This window comes from Mchenga conophoros, linkage group LG8 (assembly GCF_057382185.1).
Source record: "Mchenga conophoros isolate Kocher_MC1m ecotype Shallow Benthic linkage group LG8, M_conophoros_male_GT1.1, whole genome shotgun sequence".
NCBI classification, from domain to species: domain Eukaryota; kingdom Metazoa; phylum Chordata; class Actinopteri; order Cichliformes; family Cichlidae; genus Mchenga; species Mchenga conophoros.
In genome coordinates, this window is record NC_140533.1 from 971,550 (window position 1) to 997,923 (window position 26,374).

Below are 26,374 nucleotides of genomic sequence, written 5' to 3' on the forward strand. Positions count from 1 at the left end.
TCAGCAGCTCAGATTGCTGTTTGGGGATGTCATTGGTGCCGATGTGGATGATGAGCCGGTTGGCCTGTGGGTGGGACACCAGGATGTTAGGAATTCTGTTCACGTCGACAGCGGTGGCTCCCGGGAACGACAGCGTGAGCGCCCCCCTCATCCGCATGTTCCTGATGATGGAATCCCCGAGGACCAGCGTGGAGAGAGGAGGTGCCACCGGGGGCTGCTGGCCATCTGAGACGCCCACGCCACGGCACCGGGTGTAATAATGTGAATTATTGTTTGCAAGATGTTTTGTTCCACAATAGATTGTGTTGCTGCATGGACGTTTTAGAGTGTCACACAAGTAAGGATTGTTAGGGTGTGTGTTGCTGTTGTACATGACAGAGGACCAATCTGAGTCGCATGACTTGTTAATAAAACTTACTACCCCGTTGGGTAGGAAATAGATATTCTGGAGTCTGTCGTGAATGAGACCAGAATATAACATGGTGGCAGCGGAGCGGACAGCGGAGCAAGCTGCACGGCCGGAGTGAACCCCCGAGAGACGCCTGTCGGAGGGGTGAGCAACTAGCGGCTAATCGAGTTAGCACCGCCACGAGGCATGGAGGGCCTTAAATCGCTGGTATTGGACTCCAGTAACCTATCACGGACATGGAAGACCTGGAGGGACGAGTTTATGCTCTATGTGGAGCTGACCATGGACTTAGATGGCGAACAGAAAAAAGTAAGCTTGTTCAGTTATCTCGTTGGTGAGAGCGGCAGGGAGCTGCTAGACACGCTAATGGGCGACACAGCGAGAGATCGGTGGACAGTTAAGGACATTATTGAGAAGTTTGACAATCATTGCAATCCTTTAGTTAATGAAACTGTGGAGCGTTATCGGTTCTTCACGAGAAACCAAGGCGCCAGTGAGACAATCGACAGCTATGTGACGGAATTAAAGCTGCTGACAAAAACGTGCAATTTTGGAGTAATAAGGGACTCACTGATTCGTGACAGGATTGTATGTGGACTTCACAACCCGAGTTTGAGGGAAAGACTGCTGCGTGAGAAAAACATGACACTGGATGCATGCATACAGCACTGCAGAGCCGCGGAGCTGTCGCGGGAAAACAGCAAAACCATTTCGGGAGCTGCAGTGGAGGAGGTGCATGCTGTGCGTGGAGCTGCACGCCAGAAACGGATCAGCGACGCAGTGGACTGTAAGTTTTGTGGCAGAACACATGAAAAAAAGAAAGAAAAATGTCCAGCATACAGGAAGAAATGTAAAAAGTGTGGCAGAGAAAACCACTTTGCAGTTAAATGCATGGCACATTCAGAGCAGAAGAGAAGGACGAATGTACACAACGTGACAGCATGTGAGAGTGATGAGTATGAGGACGTTCTCTGTGTTACAGAGGCAGACACACATGTTTCAACTACAAAGAACACTGACAAAGTGAGAGGCACTCAACTCTTTGCAGGCATGCTGATGGGCAAAGAGATTGTAAATTTTCAGATTGACTGTGGTGCCAGTTGTAATGTAATGCCAATCCACATGCTAAGCCCGAACACACAGTTGGAGGACACACAAACAGTGTTGATGATGTACAACAAAAGTAAGATAAAGCCGTTGGGAAAATGCAAAGTTAAGCTACGTTACCCGAGAAATCAGAAACTGTATCGGTTGGAGTTTCAAGTGGTTGACAAAGACTGTAAAGTACCACTGCTGGGCAAGAGAGCCAGCGAAGCGATGAAACTCATAAAAGTACACTATGAAAACATCTTGAAACTGGACAGCATCGTTACTTCAGAGCACCCAACAGCCAATGAGTGGAACATGGATCAGATTAAAACAGAGTATGCCGATGTCTTCACAGGAGATGGCTGTTTGCAGGGAGAGTTAAGGCTCGAGGTGGATGAAACTGTGAAACCAGTGCAGTTACCAAAACGGCGTGTCCCTATTGCAATGATAAAGCCGTTAAAAAAGGAGCTTCAAGATCTTCAGCGCAGAGGGATCATTACACCAGTAGAATGCAGCACAGACTGGATCAGTGGGATGGTTGTGGTCCAAAAGCAGAGTGGGGACTTAAGAGTGTGCATAGATCCAAAACCCTTAAACAAAGCCCTACAATGGAGCCACTTCCCATTGCCCACCATTGAGGACATTTTGCCAGATCTGTCAAAGGCTAAAGTGTTCTCTGTCTGCGATGTGAAGAGTGGATTCTGGCACGTGAAACTGGAGGAGGAGTCGAGCTACCTGACAACATTTTCAACTCCATTTGGACGCTACAGATGGCTGAGGATGCCAATGGGGATAAGTCCAGCTCCGGAAGTGTTCCAGAGGAAGCTCACACAAGCTTTGGATGGACTGGCAGGGATCTACATCATTGCAGATGATGTGCTGATCACGGGTCAGGGGGACACAGATGCTGGAGCAGTACGTGACCATGACGAGAAGCTGAGAAAGTTTTTGACTCGTTGCAGGCAGAAAAACATTAAGTTGAACGCAGACAAGTCCAAACTTAAACAGAAGGAGACTACGTACATTGGACATCAGCTGACATGCAACGGTCTGAAAATAGACCCAGAGAAGGTTAGGGCTATAGAAAAAATGCCCAGACCTACAGACGTGAAGGCAGTACAGAGACTGTTAGGTATGGTGAACTACTTAGCAAAGTTTTGCCCACATCTGTCTGACAATTGCGACTTACTGAGACAACTGACACCCAAAGACAGTGAGTGGAACTGGACGACTCGACATGAAGACGCATTCCAGAGACTGAAAGAGACTATAGCAGAGGCTCCAGTCCTGAAATACTACTGCCCAGAGGAAGAGCTGACAGTACAATGTGGCGCTTCTGACAAAGGGTTAGGTGCAGCACTCATGCAGACGGGTAAGCCTGTGGCTTTTGCGAGTAGAGTACTTACATGTACAGAGCAAGCTTATGCCCAGATCGAAAAGGAGCTTTTGGCTGTAGTTTTCAGCATGGAGAAGTTTCATCAGTACACATATGGTCGTAAAGTGGTGGTACACAGTGATCACAAACCCTTAGAGACCATAGTAAGAAAACCACTGTTGAGCGCACCCAAACAGTTGCAAAGGATGCTTATCCGCATTCAGAAATATGACATAGATGTGGTGTATGTGCCAGGCAAAGACATGTTATTAGCAGACACGTTGAGCAGGGCATATCTTCCAGAGTGCTCACCACAGGGCTCCATAGAGGAGGAAATAGAGAGCATTAACATGGTCACTCATGCACCCATCTCACCTGACAGACTAAACAGCATAAGGACTGCTACACAAGAGGCCAAAGCACTACAGATTCTCATAGATACAATTCACGGAGGTTGGCCGACAGACAAAAGAGACACTGACGGTGACATCAGACCATTCTTCTCATTCCTGGATGAACTGAGTAGTCAGGATGGACTTGTGTTTAGAGGTGAACGTGTTGTTGTCCCGACTACCATGAGACAGGAGATCCTAACTAGACTACACTCGACACACCTAGGTGTAGAAGGTTGTCTAAGGAGAGCCAGAGAGTGTGTGTATTGGCCAGACATGAACAAACAAATTAAGACTTATGTGACTAAGTGTGACATCTGCAGGTCAGTTGACTACAGACAGCAGAAAGAGACCTTGGTCCCACATGAGATCCCGACTAGACCATGGGCTAAGGTGGGCTCGGACCTGTTTATGTTTGACAACAAGGACTACCTTATCACAGTGGACTACTATTCAAACTTCTGGGTAATTGACTATCTCCCGGACACTAAGTCCACCGCTGTGATTAGAAAGCTGAAGGCTCACTTTGCCAGACAGGGCATCCCAGCTGTAACATTGCTGGCCTTACGGATCAGTTTATTAAGTCTGTTGGCATCTGCGACCCTCAGCCTGCTCCCCCAGCATGCAACAGCATAGAGGATCGCACTGGCCACAACAGACTCATAGAAAATCCTCAGCATTTTCTGGCAGATGTTGAAGGACCTCAGTCGCCTCAAAAAATAGAGACGACTCTGGCCCTTCCTGTAAAGTGCTGTGGTGTTTTTAGCCCAGTCCAGTTTATTGTCAATGTGTACTCCAAGGTATTTATAGTCCTCCACAATGTCAACACTGACCCCCTGAATTGTAACAGGGGTCAAGTGTTTCCTGGTCTTCCTGAAGTCCACGATCAGTTCCTTGGTCTTTGCCACGTTGAGCTGCAGATGATTCTGCTCACACCACGTGACAAAGGAGTCGACCACAGCCCGGTACTCTGTCTCATCATCCCTGCTGATGCATCCAACCACTGCAGAGTCATCAGAAAACTTCTGAAGATGGCAGGTCTCTGTGCAGTGGCTGAAGTCTGTGGTGTAGAGGGTGAAGAGGAAGGGGGAGAGGACAGTCCCCTGTGGTGCCCCTGTGTTGCTGATCACCTTGTCAGACACACACTGTGGGAGACGTACATATTGTGGTCTTCCTGTCAGGTAATCAACAATCCAGGACACCAGAGAAGCATCCACCTGCATCGCTGCTAACTTATCACCCAGGTGGGTCGGCCTGATGGTGTTGAAAGCACTGGAAAAGTCAAAAAACATGACCCTCACAGTGCTCGCCGGCTGGTCCAGATGGGTGTAGACACGATTGAGCAGATGGCGTCCTCTGTTCCGAGACGAGGCTGATAAGCGAACTGAAGGGGATCCAGATGTGGTCTTACTATGGGTCGCAGCTGGTCCAGGATGAGCCTTTCCAGGGTCTTCATGATGTGGGAGGTCAGTGCCACGGGCCTGTAATCCTGGGGGCCACTGGGACGAGGCGTCTTTGGCACAGGGACGAGGCATGATGTCTTCCACATCACCGGGACCCTCTGCAGACTCAGACTCAGCATAAACAGTTTATGAAAGACTCCACACAGCTGGGGGGCACAGGTCTTGAGGACGAGGGGACTCACTCCGTCTGGTCCAGCAGACTTGCCTGAGTGAAGTCTCCTCATTTGCATCTCAACCTGGTATTGAGTGAAGGTGATGGGTGGGGGAGGGGTGTCAGGAATCTCACAGGAGGCAACATGTGAAGAGAGAGGCTGGCACAGTGGTGTGGTTCTGGATTCCAGGCTGACTGCAGGTGAGGTTGTGGGGGTGGGAGCAGACACTGTGGTGTCGAATCTATTGAAAAACAGATTCAACTCGTCGGCTCTATTCTCACCTCCCTCAGTTCCCCTGCTGTTGGTTGGCCTGAATCCAGTGATGGTCTTCATGCCCCTCCACACCTCTCTCATGCTGTTCTGCTGGAGTTTCCACTCCAGCTTCCTCCTGTAATTGTCCTTAGCCTCTCTGATCTTGTCCTTTAGTAACACCTGGACCTTCCTCACCTCCTCTTTGTTGCCCCCTCTGAAAGCCCTCTTCTTGTTGTTGAGGAGGGCTTTGATGTCCTTAGTCACCCACGGCTTGTTATTTGGGTAACAATGAACAGTCTGAGCTGGAACAATGGAGTCGGTGCAGAAAGTTATGTAGTCTGTGATACACTCAGTAAGCCCATTGATGTCCTCGGCGTGAGGCTCACAGAGTGTTTCCCAGTCGGTCACCTCGAAACAGCCCTGTAGTTCCGCTATTGCCTCCTCTGACCACCTCCTAACAGTCCTGGTGGTCACAGGTTCCCTCCTCACAATTGGCACATAGCGGGGGGTGAGGTGATTCAGGTTATGATCTGACCTACCAAGTGGGGGGAGGGAGGAGGAGCTGTATGCATCCTTGACGTTAGCATACAGTAAGTCTAAAATTTTCTCTCCCCTGGTGGTACTGGTGGGATACTGGTGAATATGTACTGGACTGCACTTGAATTAAGTGTGCTCCCTGTAAGATTGTGGGTTTTATCTGTAACAAAACATCCAAAGAACCCTTATTAAACAAAAGCTCTGATTATACAGGGAGTAAAGAATTATTAGGCAAGTTGTATTTTTGAGGAATAATGTTATTATTGAACAACAACCATGTTCCCAATGAACCCAAAAAACTCATTAATATCAAAGCTGAATGTTTTTGGAAGTAGTTTTTAGTTTGTTTTCAGTTTTAGCTATTTTAGGGGGATATCTGTGTGTGCAGGTGACTATTACTGTGCATCATTATTAGGCAACTTAACAAAAAACAAATATATACCCATTTCAATTATTTATTTTTACCCGTGAAACCAATATAACATCTCCACATTCACAAATATACATTTCTGACATTCAAAAACAAAACAAAAACAAATCAGCGACCAATATAGCCACCTTTCTTTGCAAGGACACTCAAAAGCCTGCCATCCATGGATTCTGTCAGTGTTTTGATCTGTTCACCATCAACATTGCGTGCAGCAGCAACCACAGCCTCCCAGACACTGTTCAGAGAGGTGTACTGTTTTCCCTCCTTGTAAATCTCACATTTGATGATGGACCACAGGTTCTCAATGGGGTTCAGATCAGGTGAACAAGGTGGCCATGTCATTAGTTTTTCTTCTTTTATACCCTTTCTTGCCAGCCACGCTGTGGAGTACTTGGACACGTGTGATGGAGCATTGTCCTGCATGAAAATCATGTTTTTCTTGAAGGATGCAGACTTCTTCCTGTACCACTGCTTGAAGAAGGTGTCTTCCAGAAACTGGCAGTAGGACTGGGAGTTGAGCTTGACTCCATCCTCAACCCAAAAAGGCCCCACAAGCTCATCTTTGATGATACCAGCCCAAACCAGTACTCCACCTCCACCTTGCTGGCGTCTGAGTGGGACTGGAGCTCTCTGCCCTTTACCAATCCAGCCACGGGCCCATCCATCTGGCCCATCAAGACTCACTCTCATTTCATCAGTCCATAAAACCTTAGAAAAACCAGTCTTGAGATATTTCTTGGCCCAGTCTTGACGTTTCAGCTTGTGTGTCTTGTTCAGTGGTGGTCGTCTTTCAGCCTTTCTTACCTTGGCCATGTCTCTGAGTATTGCACACCTTGTGCTTTTGGGCACTCCAGTGATGTTGCAGCTCTGAAATATGGCCAAACTGGTGGCAAGTGGCATCTTGGCAGCTGCACGCTTGACTTTTCTCAGTTCATGGGCAGTTATTTTGCGCCTTGGTTTTTCCACACGCTTCTTGCGACCCTGTTGACTATTTTGAATGAAACGCTCGATTGTTCGATGATCACGCTTCAGAAGCTTTGCAATTTTGAGACTGCTGCATCCCTCTGCAAGATATCTCACTATTTTTGACTTTTCTGAGCCTGTCAAGTCCTTCTTTCGACCCATTTTGCCAAAGGAAAGGAAGTTGCCTAATAATTATGCACACCTGATATAGGGTGTTGATGTCATTAGACCACACCCCTTCTCATTACAGAGATGCACATCACCTAATATGCTTAATTGGTAGTAGACTTTCGAGCCTATACAGCTTGGAGTAAGACAACATGCATGAAGAGGATGAAGTGGACAAAATACTCATTTGCCTAATAATTCTGCACTCCCTGTATTTACATCAAGATTATGTTAATTCTTGATCATATGTTGTGTATGAGCAGTTTTTACATGTTTATTTTACTTATAAGACATGAGACATGGTTTCAATCATTAACATGGATTTTATTGACAAAAAGATAACCCTTCCTGGAACAATCCAAGAACAACTAACACTTATGCATGAACAAAGGCCCATAGAAAAAAAATTTCAAATGCACATTTGAGCACAAAAGAAGGGGACACTGCCACCTCGAATGTTCATCTGCCTCTCCACATCTGGAACAACGAAAAGGGGAATATTTGAGGCACATAACCTGCAGGTTTCAAAGTAGCTCTAGCTTTCTGAAAGTCTCACATTTAGGGCTGCTGCTGGCCATTTGTGTTCCCTTGGAGAAATTTGCAATTTGGCCACCCGTGCTGTTGACACTTACCATGAACCAGAGACCAGTGCTACTGAACAGCAGATTATGTTATCCTCAGGATAAAAATAAGAACTTTTTATGTTCTCCACTCGTAGTCCGCAATTTTGGTGATCAATGTCAGAACCTTTGGATTGACTGCAAGGTTTTTCTTAGACGTGTTCCGCTCCACTTTGGGTTTATCTTAAGGCACCTGTCGAATGAAAAACAACAACTTCATTAAGAAACTGAGGACCGGACTGTATGTTTTTTACATCTGCAATAAATCTAAATGTAGATAGAGCTTGCTTTTGAGTGCGTGTTTGGACATACAGGTCATTGTGGAACAGAAGGGTGATGCAAAGATGTTTGGTTAACCTGTGAGTCTTGCAAATACTGTTTCAGGGCAGTGAAACATCTGTAAACATCTACTACTCAAAGGTCTCTTTCTATAACTTGACATGAGCATCAAGGATATTTCAGAGACAGCCATCTGAAACGCAAATATTAATTATTTGTTGATATATCAATCTACAAATCATCTCAACACTCAAGCATTGCTGTCTTATACGTTTTAGCTGCAAATGAAAGGAGATCTGATTATTTGATTTGGATTGCATACCTTTAGATTTCACTGTCTCGTCATTCTTATGTTTCAAAGCATCAAATTGACTGGTGCCCCAAGGTTGCTGCTTGGCCTAATGGATAAGAAATGTTCATGCAGAAGAGCCAAACATCAGGATAAGTGCGTCACTGAAGATAGTGATATGGCCATTCACAATGGCCTCATCCACAGATAACATGAAGTGCTCGGCTGCCAAAGCAGAGTTTCCTGTTGTGTACATGAACAAGAGACAAGGGGACAAAAAAACAAGTCCACACATGACTCACACAACTAACTGCAATGTTACAACTGACGTATATCAATTACATACACTGGCATGCAGTTTGGGCCGCCGGTAAACTACAAGGTGTCCAAACATTTGCTGTGGGCCCTTTCCTTTTCTGTTTTTTAAAAAAAATAAAAAGAACATGAAACTTATTTTATTTAAAATTAAATGTCATCTGTAACTTTATGCCATTTGGAGATTATTTCATCTTCCACTTGCTTAACTGTTCACATGAACTAAAATTTTGACCATGGGTGCCCAAACATTTACATTAAAGCACCACCACAACTGCGACAGGTGTAATCTTTTGACATCTTTTTTTTTTCGTTTCGTTTACGACACCAACTCTCTGCCATCTATAATCCAGTTTTGAGATCCCTTCCCAGACGCCTTAACGCCCACTCACATCCTGGGCCATCTGACCTCAGGAATTCGCATGATAAGGTGGGGCCAGGTTTCACAATGAACACACCCGAAACTCTGGCTGATTGTGACCCACACCCAGTTTCACACCTTGGCTCAGGCGATTAGAGGATCATCAGGGGGTCCTTTTGTCCCTCTGTGGGGGGAAACTCCCACTAGGTTTATATCTGGGACTCTCCACCATTTGACCTCATCCAAGAAGCTTCTTGGATGAGAGGTGAAACGTCTTCAAGCAACTTAAAGAAGTCCAGACGCTTTTCTTTGCAAACTACGATGACCTGGATGACTGAGAACCTTCACAGACAATCTTTTGACATCCTTAAATGCAGCACAATACTCACCTTTACAGCTCAATGAATAAATTTGAGAACACCACTAATCTGCAGTGGAAGAAAAAAAACCTTATAAATCATGAAACTTGCCAAAATCCAAATACATGTCTGCACTGTACGTTTATATGTAGTCAAATAATTCACCTCAGCTGCTTTAGTCTACTTCCTCTCCACAAAATAAAAGAAAATACTTTGCTTATCCTTTACATGTCCATTACATTTTACAGGGCAAAGCTAGCACAGTGGGATACTTCCCTCACTTCATCGCGCAGCTCATCTTGGTGCGCACAAGCTCTCTACAGGAGTGCAGGTGTGCTGCTAGAGTGAAACAGCTCACCTATTAACTCTTAAGTTGCATGCTTAATTTCACATTAAGACAAATGCATCAGTGGCCGCTGTCGTCGCGGCCCCCCTAACGGGTATTAGCGGTGTAGACACTATCCACGTTGCAACTGCTGTGTTTACACGGTTATAGAAAGCTGGCAGCTAACAAATTAGCAAACAACAACTCTGCTAGCCAGCAAGCTAGTGGCTGGTCTAACTACACCTTACACCACAGGTGCCGAACTCCAGGCCTCGAGGGCCGGTGTCCTGCAGGTTTTAGATGTGTCCTTGATCCAACAAAGCTGATTTAAATGGCTAAATTACCTCCTCAACATGTCTTGAAGTTCTCCAGAGGCCTGGTAATGAACTAATCATTTGATTCAGGTGTGATGACCCAGGGTGAGATCTAAAACCTTCAGGACACCGGCCCTCGAGGCCTGGAGTTCGACACCCCTGCCTCACACTGACAGACGACGTGCTTTGCCTTCATAGTTAGGGATTCCATACCTTTTACCGTCTCAGTAAACTACGAGCCATAGTGGTCAAGCAATGCCAAGTTAATTCTACTAAGCTGAGTTTGATATACTTGCCTTGCAGCACTGCATGGATGATCTTTCACCACCCTCTCTCTTCCACCGCGTGTTCCACAGCCATACGTGCGACCTTGTGGTTGTTAGTTCAAATTCCTCATGTCGTTATGTGTCCCAACATCCAATAGCATGTCACATTGTTTTCATGACCACACCCTCTCATCCCAGGTGCAGAGGCCTATTTCTGTTCAGGAATGTTGTGAATACTTAGAGATTTATATTAATTGCAATTCCTACCTCTACATTTATTTTTTTAAATATATAATTAGCACAGCGTGGCCGTGCAATGTTTTATATGGTTTTTTTTTTTCATTTTTATTCCTATTAATTATATTTTCACTTTTCACCTCTGAATTATTGAAACAGAGCTAGATGACATTTTCAGCAAAATTATAATTCAAATACTCCTTTAATTATTGATTTTTCTCATTAATTTTTAGAACATTTTATGTATTTTTCCATAGTTTTACATTTGAAAAATATACTTAAAAAACAAGAAAATTATGTTTTATTACATTTACAGTGATTTTATGTTATTTTACATTTGACATGTAAAATCACAGTCTATTTATGTAAATTTAATGATATTGTAGAAAAACAATACAAAACTGTAAAATACACAGTAAAATACTTTTATATTACAGGGTTTTTTACAGTGAGATGACAATAGATTTAAGAGTGACAGGACTCAGAGCTGCCGAGTCTTTGATTTTATTTATTTCTGCTGTGGTTTACTTGCACCTATTTAAAAGGGTGTAAACACAAAACATGATTTGATTTTATATGCTGGAATATGCAGAAAATCAGAGACAGTTGCATATATTTAAATTTTTGCTTGATGCAATGTGTATTAAAAAGAGACTTTTTCCATTTCATTACATTTTCTATGATGGATTATTCAGAAAAACTGGAACTGGGCTGAAAGTTCTGTTGCTTTATTACATATTCAGATTGTGTATCATGTTTTTAAAAAGTAACTAAATAACTAATTGTCATGGTTCGGCTGTGTGGCAGGCAGGAGAAGGACCCAAACGCAAACTCACGGAGACGAAAGGTAAACTCAAAAACACAGCTTTAATGCTGTCATAAAGTGAAACACAAAAAACAGTACTAAACTTAAACTGGGGAGACTAAAGCACGAGGAGCCACAGGGAACAATCACACAGCTATGAGGGAGACTACGACACTGACAAAGAGAAACACAGGGCTTAAATACACAGAGGGATAACGAGGGAATGAGACACAGAAGGAGGCCACAGCTGGGAGAAATCAGGACTGGACGAGACAGAGACGCAAAACTAGAAACACTCACATGAGGCATGGACCTTCAAAGTAAAACAGGAAGTATCACACAGAGACGCGAACTAGACACAGTGGAGACAGCAACTAAGAAACAGAGACAAACCATAAGGCAGAGGTCTAAGAACCAAAATACACAGAGGGAAATACTCAGCTTTGAACACAAGAGACTAGACTAGAGGGAGTAACAAAAGACCAACCATGAGACCATAATGCACAATGCAGGGTGACAGAAAACAAGAAACTCAAACATGCAAAGACACACAATAAACAGAACAGAGGGGGCACAGAGAGACATGAAGGGCAGGGGAGACTTAACATGGGTTGAAACACAAGGGGGAACTAATAAGCAAATGAACATAGGAGGCCTAATGAGCTAAACATACTATAAACATCAAAATGAACTAGAACTCAAAACACTGGGTACTAAGACCCAGGATCGTGACACTAATTATGTTTGAAAATGAGTAATCAGTAAAGTAACAGGATTACTTTTTTGGAGAAGTAATCAGTAATGAGCAACTAATTACTTTTTTCAACTAACTGGACCAACACTGTTGCTGACAGACTAAATCGCTCCTTGTCAGCAATAATGGTTTCATTTGAAAAATCAATGATGAAAAGCTGTGGGGTTATTGGTTATTTCTCTGACACACACACACACACACACACACACACACACACACACACACACACACACACACACACACACACACACACAAGACCATGGCCATCAGATAACTTCTCATGTAAATGGAGCTCACAGTGTGAAATATGCATCAATAATACTAAATGGTAAAAGTATTATGTTTTCTGTTTCTGTGTGTGTGTGTGTGTGTGTGTGTGTGTGTGTGTGTGTGTGTGTGTGTGTGTGTTTTCTCAGTGAAACCTTGAAGTAAAATCTTTCTCCCCTAGTGTGAGAGGTGGCTTTTTCCAGACACAGGAATGATGGAAGGAGGGGAGATGTGAAAACCTGCTGAATATTTTACAAGTCTGTACTTCACTACTCCACTACAAGAAATCCCTGATGGTGTGAAAGTGTGTGTGTATGAGTGAAATCCAAGTTTGACAGCTTCCTCAGTATCTTGTAACTTCAGTTCTTTGGTTTTCATGTGTGAATCATGGCTGTTTCATACCAGCTGCACACACACACACACACACACACACACATGCACGCACGCACGCACGCACGCACGCACACACACACACACACACACACACACACGCACGCACGCGCACGCACACACGCACGCACACACACACACACACACACAGAATCAGAAAGTGAAGAGATATACTGTATATACGACAGAAAAGGGCAGACTGCACTTCACTCCTGCAAACACAGAAAACCTGAAGTTTGTATGCAGACTTTACTGTGTTGCCTTATTTTTAAAGATTGTGTAATTGTAAAGTACTGTAACAGTCAAATAATAGTCTGGCATTAACTGTGCTTTTTAGGTAAAGGGGATAGTAAAAAAGGAATAACATAGTGGAAACCAATGTAATAGTGCTTGTTAATAATATGATAACCTGTGATCAATAATATTGTAAAGTATAATTTTTAGTACATTTTAATTAATATTCACAATCTAAAAACAAATACATTTGCTAATCTCTCCAAATTGATTAGAGACAGAAACATATATTATAGACATCATTAAATGCATATACATAAAATGGTGTTGATAGATGGATATATATCAGTCATTGATCTTTATTCATTAGTATAATAAAGCAATCAATATATGACATAAAAACAGCAACGCACACAGTTCCTCGGGCAGCGTCATCATTCAGTTCAACATAAAGACAACACTCTGCTTTTTATTTTTTTAAATCAATCTGTTTCCATCATCCCTCACTTAATATCTCTGCCCTCATCTCAGGGTATCATACATCACTTGTCCTCCATACTGACAGGACATCCTTCTCTCTGCTATGATAAAAGACTGTGATGGACAACTTCCTAAGCAGACAAGTGAGGTTCTGATTTGTTCAGCTGCAGGTTCAGGATTGCAGTCCAAATGATGATATATACGGAGAGGATCGTGAATTCGATTCCCGCCTGGGGTGTCTGTGTCCAGTAAGGGTCCTAAGGCTAGACCCATGCTAAGCAAGCCTACCGCAGACATGAGCGAGACATAAATATGAAGGCATGCCGGCTCGGACGTCGCCTAGATCAACAAGGTCCGCGTCAGGTGTTGAGGAAGCAGGGCACCCTGACGAGAAGTGGACTACTGGAACAAGAAGGCATCGGTGGGCAAGAGACGAAAACAGGGCGTTGTTGGAATGCTACTACGCAAGTAACCCTGGTGGAAGGGGCTACATGAATAGGATGAGAGACCTATGGATTCTTTGATACCCAAAATCCAAACAACTAGTAGTTCAGTGTTCCAACATTCGAAAGAAGGGACTGCTCTCACAGCTAGAGATTAACGAGGTACAACAAGGTGTACTCTCAGTGGCAGGGGAACAACATGAGAACAGCACCATCAAGGCTGGAGACAGAACAATACTGGAAGAGCATATGGGAGAAGGACGCAACCCATAACAGCAATGCTCAGGAGCTAGTGGATCTGAGGGCAGACCACAGCGACCTCCCTGAACAGGGTCCAGTAACATCACAGGGGTAGATATCCAAGAAAAGGTCTTCAGTATGAAGAGTTGGACAGCACCACGGCCCGACATGGTTCACGCCTACTGGCTGAAGGAGCTGACTGCACTCCACGAGCGACTGGCAGCACAAATGAGAGATACCCAGAGTGGCTAACCAAAGGCTGGACAGTCCTGATCCTCAAGGACCCCCAGAAGGGACCAACTCTCACATTCACTCTCACATTGTGTGAATGTGAGAGTGAATGAATAGTGGAATTGTTAAGCGCTTTGGGTGCCTTGAAAAGCGCAATATAAATGCAATCCATTATTAACCCTTTAAGACCTACCATAGAACCAAGTCCGCCAGAGCTTATAGTATATTTTTACCTGCTGTGGAGCCATTTTTTGGAGCATTTCAAGTTGCTATACATCAATACAACCATTATAGCCCAAATTTTAATAATATGTCTGCATTAAGTGCATAGTAATTACATAAATTGCAAACAAGTGCAATAAACTACAAAAAAATCGAAAATCGTTCTTGATTTTTTTAACATATATTTCTAGTTAGAGAAATTTAAGAGGCTTATCCCTCAAAACTGTAAATACAAAAAAAGTTGCACAAACTAGTTTCCCACCAAAGGAAATTTATTTTAAGTGTCTTCATAGTTTTATTTTTGAGATACACCAATTTTCATATACTGCAGGAAAAATGAAAAAATATATTATAGTGCAAATTTGCAAAATAACAGCATGTGCATCAAAATAAACTATTTCCAGCAGTGCAATATGAGTCCTCAGCATCCCAGAAACGACACAGTCATAAAGTCAAACATAACTTTTAAAAACACAAGTATAGGCTCATAAGGCCACGATGGTAAAAAACTACATTTCCGCAAAATGATGTCACTTCCGGTTTCGGGGCAGGTCATTCAACATTCAATTTTGAGTATAACTGCTCCACTCAAACAATTTGTGAAAACCAGTGTGCATTTGCCTTTGTAACAATTGCTATCTGGCAAAAATCAGTGTTTACACTTCAAGTGTATAAGACTTTAAGTTATGGACGAACAATCTTTGTATAATAGCCACAGAGCAAACCACATAGTTTATATGAACATTTTATAACTTACAATTTTAAACTTTAAAACAGTAAACACATATTTGCATTGTAAAAACCTTGAAAAAAAATATCTGGCTTGCCTGAGTCTGTTTCAAGCTCATTCACCCCATTAGTTTGTTTTTTAGGAACTGTGCCTTGGATGACAACCTCTGTCCATCCAACTTCATGATAATCTTTTGCAAGACTTCAAAAGTGCATTTGAGCTCCAGTGGGTAGCTTAGGTTCAGACAGTATATCAGTCCAAATAACAGAGCACAAGCAATTGCAATGCTCCTCAAACCAGTGAGAACCTCCACGCCTTCAATCAGGACACCGATGTTCTCTGGGTCATCTCCAGGCTCCGCACCCTCCTGATGTATGACATACACTCCCATCACAGTTTGTTCCATGGCTTCAGTGTTGGCCTCAGTGTTCTATGACGTAAAATATAATAATACATTTGTTTGAGTCTAGATATGAAAAAAAAAGGAATTCAGCAAAACAAGGACCAATTGCAATATCTGTAATTCACACGTGGTGTCACATTTTACCATTTCATATATCGAAATTACCCATAACTCCTGGAGCAAATTACATAACACAGAACAACTTGTGAATGTAACTGACCGCATATTCCTTCACAAGTTTCTCATGGTCTTCATTCAGGTAGACACACAAGGACTTCAGGATGCATGCTCGTCTTGTATGTATTGTGTCATCCTAAGAAAAAAGGGAATCCATAATGACAATATTTAGCTTTTAGGCAGCAGTTTGAAAAAGGAATACTTAGTTTGGAAGAGTCCAAAAGGCCACATGGTAAATAGACTGGTTCTTATATAGCGTTTTTCTACTCGGAGCACTCAAAGCTGCCTTTAAACAACAATTCATTCACCCAATCACTTTTTCTAAACTGTTTAAATAGCCTGTATTTATATAGCACTTTACTGGTCCCTAAGGACCCCAAAGCAATTTACATATTCAATTCAATTTTATTTATATAGCGCCAAATCACAACATAAGTCGCCTCAAGGCGATGACATATCCAGTCATCCACCCATTCACACACACCTTCACACACTGGTGATGGCAGCTACATTGTAGCCACAGCCACCCTGGGGCGCACTGACAGAGGCGAGGCTGCCGGACACTGGTGCCACCGGGTTTAGTGCTTCCTGTCTAACATTCATACACATTCACACTCCGATGAATGCATCGGTGAGCAACTTGGGGTTAGTATCTTGCCCAAGGATATTTGGCATGCAGACTGGAGGAGCTTGGGACCAAACCGCCAAGCTTCTGGTTAGTAGCTGACCCGCTCTACCACCTGAGCTACAGCCACCTCGAAACATCTGTCCAAACCAAATCAGACACAAAATGAGGCAACTAAACACTAATGTTTTTTTGTTTTTTTTTTCATTTTGATCAAAATTAACCATACGATGTTATCAATTACTTATTAATATAAGACTGATGCTTATATAATTTGTATAAAATATGAAAACCTCTTAGGACTTTTGCCTACCATATGTATAGATATCTTTGCTCATAAAATTGCCAGATTATGGGCATAAAAAGTTCTTAAGCACAGATCTAACCCACCTTGGAGATGGCCACGATGATGTGTCTCATTTTTCTGCCAGCCACCCCACCTTTGCCTCGAAAGAGCTCCATCATGCGTGGAGTGTACAAGTCTAGCTCATAAAAGAATCTAGATACTGTCGATATGCGCAGGAATTCCTTGTCAATCTGAAAAACATGAACAATGCACTTACAATATGCACCAGAGGAAGGACATACCAGGAATTATTAGCTGTTTTATCACTATGTTATGTCAATATTAATGAAACAAGAAATAACTGGTCAACCATAAACACACTCTTGCGACATAAAGCTAGACATATAGGACATGCACCTCTTTCTCGGTGAACAGAGCTGGCCATCTGCTTTTAAAATCTGCAATGAAGGGCTGTCCTTGAATAACTTCGTGCCTTCTGTACGAAAAAGTCTTCTGCATTTTCATTGTCACTATATTGTCATTGTTTCTCTTCTGAACCTCTGAAAGCAGTGCAATTGTCTCTTTTTCCAGGCTGTCAGTGGTTTCTCCTTTTGGATACTGCGGACAGTAATTGACTTCTGCTCTTCTAGGCTTTTTCACATTCAATGCTGCCTGACTTTTGTCTTGGGCCTTGTTCTTTAGTGAATTTACCAACACCTTTGTGATGCATTTCTGGGGAGAGAAATTAATTAAAACAAAGTTATTACTCTGACAAATTTGTGTTAATATCTACATACTGTGAAATGTGAAGACTGTTACGGTGCGTACACACCGAACGCGATAGACGCGACCAGAGCTTCAGGTTTACATGTAAAGTCAATGGAGGAGCACGATGAAGCGCGACTGGGGGTCCAGCTAAACTTCGGAAGCAGATTTGCATTGAGAAAACGCTTTTCTGCCTAATTCACACGACTGACGCCTTTGAAGCGCGAAGTAAAATACGCGCTGCAGTTTGTGTGGTGCATTTTCGGCATTCGCGCTTATCACGTCTACCGCTCGAGCTGGTAAAATCTGCGGGACAGCAGCTCCTCAAACTCGGCAAGGGACAGAAGGTGGTACAGCTGAAAGCGGCCGTCATCCAGACGCAGCTTCTGGAGCAAGTGGTGAGACTCACCAAACTGCTCACGCTTGTGGAAGACCTGATGGACCCAGGTACGGTGAGGACGTCCTTTACGCACTGCTCTGCTCTCCACAGCAAATAGAGAAGGGAGACTCTTTCTTCAAACGCTAGATTGACAGCTGCCATTTTAATAACATACCGTCTGGCACTACTTCCTCCCAGATCTCTTCTTCATACGCGTGAAAATTGCATATCTTAAAGCTCGACCAGTTCATGCTGGACGCGCTTCGAGGTGCAAATGTGCACGCGATCAGCTAGGGGCGTCTATCGCGTTCGGTGTGAACGCACCGTTAGTCAGCCTTAATGCAGAGCACCAGAGAAACTATAACCCGAACAATTATCCACCTAAATCATTCTGAATTCGAAAACTAAGTGAATATATTACAAAAAATAAAATGCACATGCAATTATTGTGACAGATTTTATCTTACTCCTTGTTATTAACTCCCCTAAACGCTGGTTTAGTTGAATTAAACCTTTCATCAATCCAGTTAATGCGGTTGCCGCGACTAAACTCCACTGACAAAAACAGGAATTTTAGATAGAGCATCATAAAACACTCATAAAATCACCCAAACCATGTCGGTCAGTCTTACCACTACTACCAACAATCACCAACTCCAGTTAAGCAGAAAGTAACCTGTCATTCACGGAGCTATATGCGAAGACGTAACGGCTCTACGCGGCTTTCCCGCTCTTCAAAGTTAGCTAACTCCAGAGAAGGAAGAAACAGTCCTACCCACGCAGATAACCATGAAACACACCTCATTCAAAATTGACAGAAAAAAAAAAAAAACGAACTTACCAAAATAACCTCATAACCTCTAACTCTTGAGGTCACACTTCTTAATTATCAGCACGTCTCTGAACTTACACATATGATGGATTACACAGACTAATGTGAAAATATCCAGCTTTACGTTTCAACTCTCCTAATGCCGTTGCTCGGGGATATCCTTAGTTAAAGGTACATAACCTTGTTATTATTAAATGGTCAGGGGTTGAGTGGCTTCTGTGTCCACTTGCTGGCAGTCTCTCTTGCCATCAGCTAAAAGAGGAGTCACTAACCCCAATAACAGCCACCAGATCTGCCCTCGGTGCCTGAAAAATAGTGGCTTCTTCACACACTGCAGTTTGCTGTCTGACAGGAATTATGACACGTAGGAGACGGGGAGTTTTTAGCAGTAAATTTGGTATTTGAGAAACAGAGGCATCGTTTGGTGGGGGCTGAGTATCCGTTTGTGGCATGGACTATGAAAACCTACTCTGTAGTCAGTCAGGTAAAAGGTCCCACTCATGCGAGGTGCATGAGGGGGACCCACTTCACTTTCAGGAACTTCACTGATGGGCTCTGTGCCTGAGAGCATTCACTATCTTCACAGCATATGCACTTAGTTCGTTCCCCTATGAGACTTATGCTGCTGTGTAATTGTGTCTGCCACCAGGGACAAAATCTAATGATATTAACAAATGTTAGTGCTTTAAGTGAAATATTAATTTTGTTGTTGTCGTATGTCATCATAACATTTTACAGCAAAATGAAGTTTCCAATTTCACTTTAATTTTAATTTGAAGTTAGTGTACACTTATAGTGCACCAAAGCTCTGCACAGACATGGCAAATAGCACAAGTTTGTAAATTCAGCAAAAAGTCTGCAGCTAAAGAGCACAGCATCCCTCATTCATTCTCTGGAGAGTGAATATCTGTGTGTTCATAGAAATACTGGTGACTGTGAGTTCAGGTGATGCAGCTACAAACAGCACTGCTGAAAACATAATACTCATGATGTTCATCTTTCATGAACAAAATCAGAAGAAAATTTAGACAAGAAGTTGAAACAGAAACAAAGAGTAACACTGTAACGCACTGAGCTGTGGAACATTTGCAAACCAACCCCTGCTTCTTTGGGTTATGAGACATTATTTCAGTGGTAAAACGTGTGATTTGTCTCTATTTCCACAGTAGGAGTACAAAATGATCACAGCTGCATGGTTGGTGTGGGCAAATTTTAGTGAACAAGATTGGAGGAGTTCAAAACGTTTAAGAAAGAAAGATGTACCGGTTCATTTCATGAACTTAGCTGAAACTCTAAATAGTAAACTGGGAACATGAGTTTACATAACAACAACAATAATAATAATAATAATAATAATATATTTTCTCATAGTTTCATTCATATAGTTATTTCAACTCTTCAGGGAAGACAAAAAAAGAGAGAGGAGCAGTTGTTTTTACCCCGAGCCACAGCAGCTGTTTATGACCTCGGCCTCCCACACAGGCAGCAGTTCTGCTGCACTGCCTCCTATTACAGCCCCAGTCGTTAAGGAGCGCTCGGCCAGAGCAGCAGCAGCCACCCAAATATTAATTGAATATAAGCTTGTTCAGCACGTGTGGCATTACACACATTCATGAGTGCACATATACACACACAGTTAAGTTTGTGTGATTAAGAACACACAGTCATTTGTTGGAGACTCACTAACAGCAGCTATGAGTGTCTATACTATCTTACACACCAATGAAATATTATAGGAACTGAAATAAAGTTCCTACAATGCAACTGGGTGAAAGATTTCATGTATCCACAACACACACACACACACACACACACACACACACACAACACACACACACACACACACACACACACACACACACACACACACACACACACACACATTTCACAAAACGTTATTAAACTTTAGTTAAAAGTACGTGCTGCACAATAATATGTAGTATTTACTGTCATATTCCCATAGATCATCATGATGTTGTTTATTATGTTGCTCTTTTTTTGCTTGTTTTCTCTTTTTTCTTTCTCAACAGGTGATCCAGGTGATTGATAGATGTGTTTTTTGTCTGTTTGTTTTGTTTGTTTGTTTGTTTTTTTGCCCTTTATCTCCATCCCTCCTCCTCACTCTTTTTCTTTCCCCCAGTCACGTCTGTCCCGTGTTTAGCAGTTTAAAATAAAATAAACAATAAAAGGTGAATCAAATAGACCAATACGGCAAGGCTGGGATGGTCCATTTGGTAAAGTAAATCTGTTGGGCATCTTTCTTTGCCTTTAGACAAGAATTCTGATGCAAAAGAACCAAACGGGACAGACGGGAAAATAAATAAATAAATACTTGATTGTTAATAAACAGTCACAACTGTTTCCTAATCATAAGTAATGTTATGATTTATGTGCATTCATGTTTTGTGGTTTTGTTAAAGCCTTTTGGAAACACTTCCATCTACAATGGGGGAAACAATGAATTGATCCCCTGTTGATTTCAAAGCCTGCTCACTTATAAAGAAATGAACCCACAGAGATGAAAACATTATGCTTTGTGGCTGACTTTCAGAACGAAGGTTTCTTCCACATAACCCTCGCATCTATGCTTCTCTGGTTATCATGGTCTTGAGTGTTAGCGCCGACCACTGACGTGAGCAGAGCTAAACCTGATTAACAATCAAGGCAGAACTGCTTATTTTCACACTTCTTTTTGATTCATGATCCACAGGCTGTGAGTCAGTCCGGGGTCACAAAGTCTTTTCATGAGTTATGAGAGCATTTAGTGGGTATTAGACAGCTATTTGTGCTGGCTAATCACCGCAGGTGTGTGTAGGAGTCTGCCTTGTGGGTGAGGTTAATTGCAAGAAGGAAGGCCTCGGTGTCCAAGCAGGTGTCCACATAAGTAGAGAGGAGGCGAAGGAAGCGGTAGATACGGGGTCAAATATTAGAGACCTGCTACTTCTACTGTAATTCATCAGAGAAACTAGACACACACACACACACTTCGGTCATCATCACCGCGGTTTAAAGCAGTATTACTTACAGTCACACAGTCTCCAGAACAACAGAAAAAAGAGCAATCAGATCATTGGTATCCATGTGACAGCGATAAGATGGCGCTGCCACGACTTCCTGACCACTACGCTCTCACTGTGAACCTTTTTACTTATTTATTGCTTTGTTATGCATTCCAAAATCTTCTAGTTTTATAGTTTCATCTTTGTGTATATTTACTTACTTACTGTGCATAATGTTTTCTCTCTCTTTTTGCACAGTCGAGGAGCGTACAGGACACATTTGACTGTGTTATACTTGTATAACTATGCGTGTGACAAATAAAAGATCTTGTATCTTGAATCTAGTAAAGTAAAGAGTTGAGTCAGTGTGCAGAGCTCTCTCCATCCACCCCTGATCTCCCGTCAGGTACACAAACGTTTTTGAGAAAACCTGAACAAAACATTTTTTATTGATAAGTTTGAAAGTGTGTTGCACAATATTATAAGCTACGCCATCATATTTCATAACAATGGAAACAACGTTAGACATCTGAAGGACGAGGGATCTCCCCTTGAAGCAACACACTTGATGTATCTTGGCCATGAATTACTCTTTTCTGTTTTTACATTTTTTATTTGACCTCTTTGCTTAAAAACAACAACAACGTCTGTCTCGGTCATTCTTGTTCAGTATAATTCTTACAGAAGAATCACCTGCAGCTTCAGAGGATACGTTTCTGAAACCTGACTGAAACTCTTCAAATAAACCTCTGCAGATGATCTGTTAGCTGTTTGACAACTACTCTTTCAAGGATGTTTGATATGAAAGGAAGGTTGGAGATTGGCCTATAATTAGCTAAGACTGCTGGGTCTAGAGATGCTTTTTGAGCAAAGGTTTAACTACAGCTAGCTTGAAGGCCTGTGGTACATAACTGATTATTAGAGATAGGTTGATCATATTTAAGATCGAAGAATTAATTAATGGCAGGACTTCTTTGAGCAGTTTTGTAGGAATGGGGTCTAAAAGACACGTTGATGGTTTGGGGAAAAAGAAACTAGTAGCTGTGGCCTAAATGATGTTATGTGTAATGAAAACATTCATGAAGTCATTCCCAGTTAAGGTTAAAGGAATGCTTGGCTCAGCAGAGGTCTGACCTTCTGTCAGTACACGTTACAGTGCCACTGAAATTTGAGGAGACAAAATCCTCCAAAATCTGTCGAATTCATTCAGAGATAAATTTGCACAAAATCACAACTTTCCATAAAACTCTGTAGACTTCCCTGACACCATCAGCTTAATCAGTATGATGATAATTATTGCAGTTGTACACATTTCCCACCACAGTATTCCAGAAACAACAGTGACATGTGTATCCAATTGTGAAAAAGATGGTGACACATGATGTAAGAGATGATAAGAAACTCACGATGGAAACAGACAATAAGAAAACTAGTGAGCAGTGAGCGGCTGAGACGAGAGGCCGCTTCAGTGCTGAGCTGGACAGTGTCCTTTCAAACACAGACAGTCATAATAGCAGCTCTCCTGTCTCTAAAAGCATGAGTGTCATTAAATCAATAATTCATTTACTTTAATGAGATAAGTACTCGCAAAACTAATTGCATACCACCCCATTTAGCCCAGCCAGTCAGGACCTTAATGCAAAATATCTCATTGCTATTGTAGCTGCAGGGCAAAGACTGAGGGGGCCTCAGGATGGAGGAACTGAAGAAGAAGCAAAAAGAGGAGAAGAATACAAAGACAGCAACAAAGAAAAGTGTGGGAGAGAGTGGAATAATAGAGTGAATGAGGTGGATGCAAAAGACAGCAGTGGGACATTTCTGAGGAGTTAAATCTCACTTCTACAGTCTTTGGATCCTCGGCTTGTCCTTCCTAGCTTGCTCGTATCCACGACCGACTATGTTGTGGAATAATATGATATGGAAAATTTGTTTTTCACGAGTGTTACAGTATAATCTTGGCCTGGTTCTGTTATCCTCAGAACGGAGCAGTTCACAAAGTTAAAGGTCTTATCCAGGACACCAGGAGCAAATACAGTCAAAGGCTTGGAGAACCAGGGGACTGGAGTGCACACAAGCCAGAGGCACTGGGCAATAGCCTGATGATGCTCAGACGGCCCTTTTGCAAGGCAGTCAGGCAGGGCTGCTTAGGAGGCCTGCCTGGTAGAGCTGACAGGGCCCTCTGAGATGAATCTGGGAAATAAAGGGTGATCGTGGCTCAAGAGTTGGGAGTTTGCTTCACCCGTTGCCTACTGGTGGTGGTCAGAGGGCCCGGTGGCGCCAGTGTCCGGCAGCCTCGCCTCTGTCAGTGCGCCCCAGCTGTGGGTACAATGTAGCTGCCATCACCAGTGTGTGAATGTGTGTGTGAATGGGTGGATGACTGGATGTGTGTAGCGCTTTGGGGTCCTTAGGTACTAGTAAAGCGCTATACAAATACAGACCATTTACCATATGAGTCGCAGATGGAGATCAGAGATTCCAGTTGGGACACGGTCTACAGAAGAGACTGCAGAACCTGGATGTGACCAGAGACTGACTCTTTGGCTGTTCCACCACTCTCAGCCTGTCGCAGGCAACTGAAACAGCCCCTCTAGAAAGGCCCACCCCTGCTTGTAGCTTAAAGGCTAAATGGATGAGAGAAAATAGGACAGTTGATGTGACGGGTTCCACAGAGACGAGTAAATCCTCAAGTGGCATCAGATAAACAGAGCTCCGTGTTAATGGGCATTCATCTCCCAGTTCTCAGACCCAGAACATTATGGATATAGAAATGTTAGGAGCTCAGTAATATTACATGTATCTGGCATAGTGGACGGTATGTTCTCCTTTTGTCTTTGCAAAAGCCTCTCCTCTCTTCTTCATGTTTAAAACGTGCATAGACTTCACTTATTCTTTAAATATATATTAAATATACCTGTGTTGTTTAAAAGAAAAATGTAATCAAACATAAAGCCAGTAAAACATTTAATTTAATTTAATTTAATTTAATTTAATTTAATTTAATTTAATTTAATTTAATTTAATTTAATTGCTAAAACTGTTAGTTAAAGTTAAAGTTTAACTTTAAATAAAAAATTCAGACATTAGAAAATTGTCAAAATACAGTTTTCTTCCTATCTTAACACCAAGATTGTCTCTACCTGCTCTTGAAACGGGGAATTTTTGTGTAATCGACGAATAGTTTAGAGTATTTTACAGTAAATTTGTTGGGTTTTCTTTTTTTTCTGTTTTTTAACCAAAATCTGCAAAATTTCAGACAACTAATAATAAGAGAGATGCAAAAAAATAAAACAGATTTGTTTAAATTCAAATGATAATAAAGCGTGTTTTTCAGACAGGATGTTGTAGCCATGAAGTTTAAAACATTTTAATAGGAGTCTGAACGCTGAGGTGTTTCTGGCAAACCCTTGAAGGTTCACCGAGGCTTACATTCCTGATATGTACTGTATAGCAGGTTGCAAGTCTCACATCAAGTTCGAGTGTCGTGTTTGCAATCATCATCCTCACTCATCTTCTGTGTCCCGTTGTGCATCACATGGACTGTGTGTTCGTCTTCCTGCTCCTCACAGAAGGAACACATTGGTGCTTCTACAGCCTTTGCTCACATTTAATTCAGGACAGCTAAATGTTTCATTGTATTTCACCATGCACTGCTGTTAACTTTAGCAGTTTGAAACATAGTTGTGTGTTTGACTGTAGGCGTAGGAGCCACGTTCAGTGTGGTTCTAAGTTCAGGGTTCTCTGTTTCATTGTCAGCTCTTTTTCAGTTTTGTCCTCCTTTGTTTCTCCATAAAAGTAAAACAAATAAAAATTGAAAATTGAATTGAAAGAGAGGCAAAAGTTCTCCACTGTGTTCTGTTATTAACAGAATTTAGTGCAAGTGTAATTAATAAAGGTGTTTTTGTAATCGTCATCATTCTGTTATTGATGTCATTCAACCACAAGCCAAATGTTTCCTTTTAAATAAGGAACAATCTATATCAAGAAATAAAGTAGAAGTGATTTTACAGCAGCAGTACATTATTTGAATTTTAAACTTATGTTAACAGTAAACATTGTAACTCAAAAGGTAGTAATGCTTTTTGTGTAAAAAGACAAAGTTAATATTGTCACCAATGTAACCTTTTAAAATAGTTTTATCCATACATTTATTACATTTGTAACACTGCATGTCTATTTGTATAATTGGCAAATCATTTTATTTATAAAACCCAACTAATAATAGCAATTCTGACCTTGTTTATTTATAGCACTTTAATCTCATATTTCTATTTATACGTATGTACTGTCATTGTTTTACTTAATGTAAACATCTCCAAACTACAGACGAGCTCATGTAAATTTCAACTATGGAAAACTTCTACAATTTAAGAAGCCATTAATTTACATAATTTGACAGTATCTGGTTGATCATTATGGGTGTTTTTAATGTGTTTGTTGGTTTTTTACTTTTGATTGATCCTTCTATCCTTTGCAAAGCCAGCAAGGGGAAATTGTAAAATATCTTCAGAGATACGTAC

At 42.0% G+C, this 26,374-nt stretch overlaps 2 protein-coding genes across 5 annotated transcripts in view; one reads left to right on the plus strand and one right to left on the minus strand.

Moving 5' to 3' along the window:
- LOC146567875 (RNA binding protein fox-1 homolog 3-like) overlaps positions 1-26,374 on the plus strand; it is a 597,530-nt gene that overhangs the window by 285,509 nt on the left and 285,647 nt on the right. The window lies entirely within an intron of this gene.
- On the minus strand, positions 15,510-17,401 carry LOC146567876 (uncharacterized). Its single transcript, XM_085283322.1, has 4 exons — positions 17,300-17,401; positions 16,987-17,133; positions 16,015-16,107; positions 15,510-15,821 (listed from the first exon to the last, which is right to left on the minus strand). The coding sequence occupies exons 1-4, from the start codon at positions 17,399-17,401 to the stop codon at positions 15,510-15,512; spliced, it is 654 nt and encodes a 217-aa protein (XP_085139448.1).

Bases quoted from the DNA above. Each gene is read 5' to 3' on its own strand.
- LOC146567876 (XM_085283322.1), bottom strand. From the start codon at position 17,401: ATGCAGAAGACTTTTTCGTACAGAAGGCACGAAGTTATTCAAGGACAG. The intron at 16,108-16,986 runs GTGGGTTAGATC...CTTTTTTCTTAG, and splicing joins TCATCGTGGCCATCTCCAAG to GATGACACAATACATACAAG. The intron at 15,822-16,014 runs GTCAGTTACATT...TTTACGTCATAG, and splicing joins AACTTGTGAAGGAATATGCG to AACACTGAGGCCAACACTGA.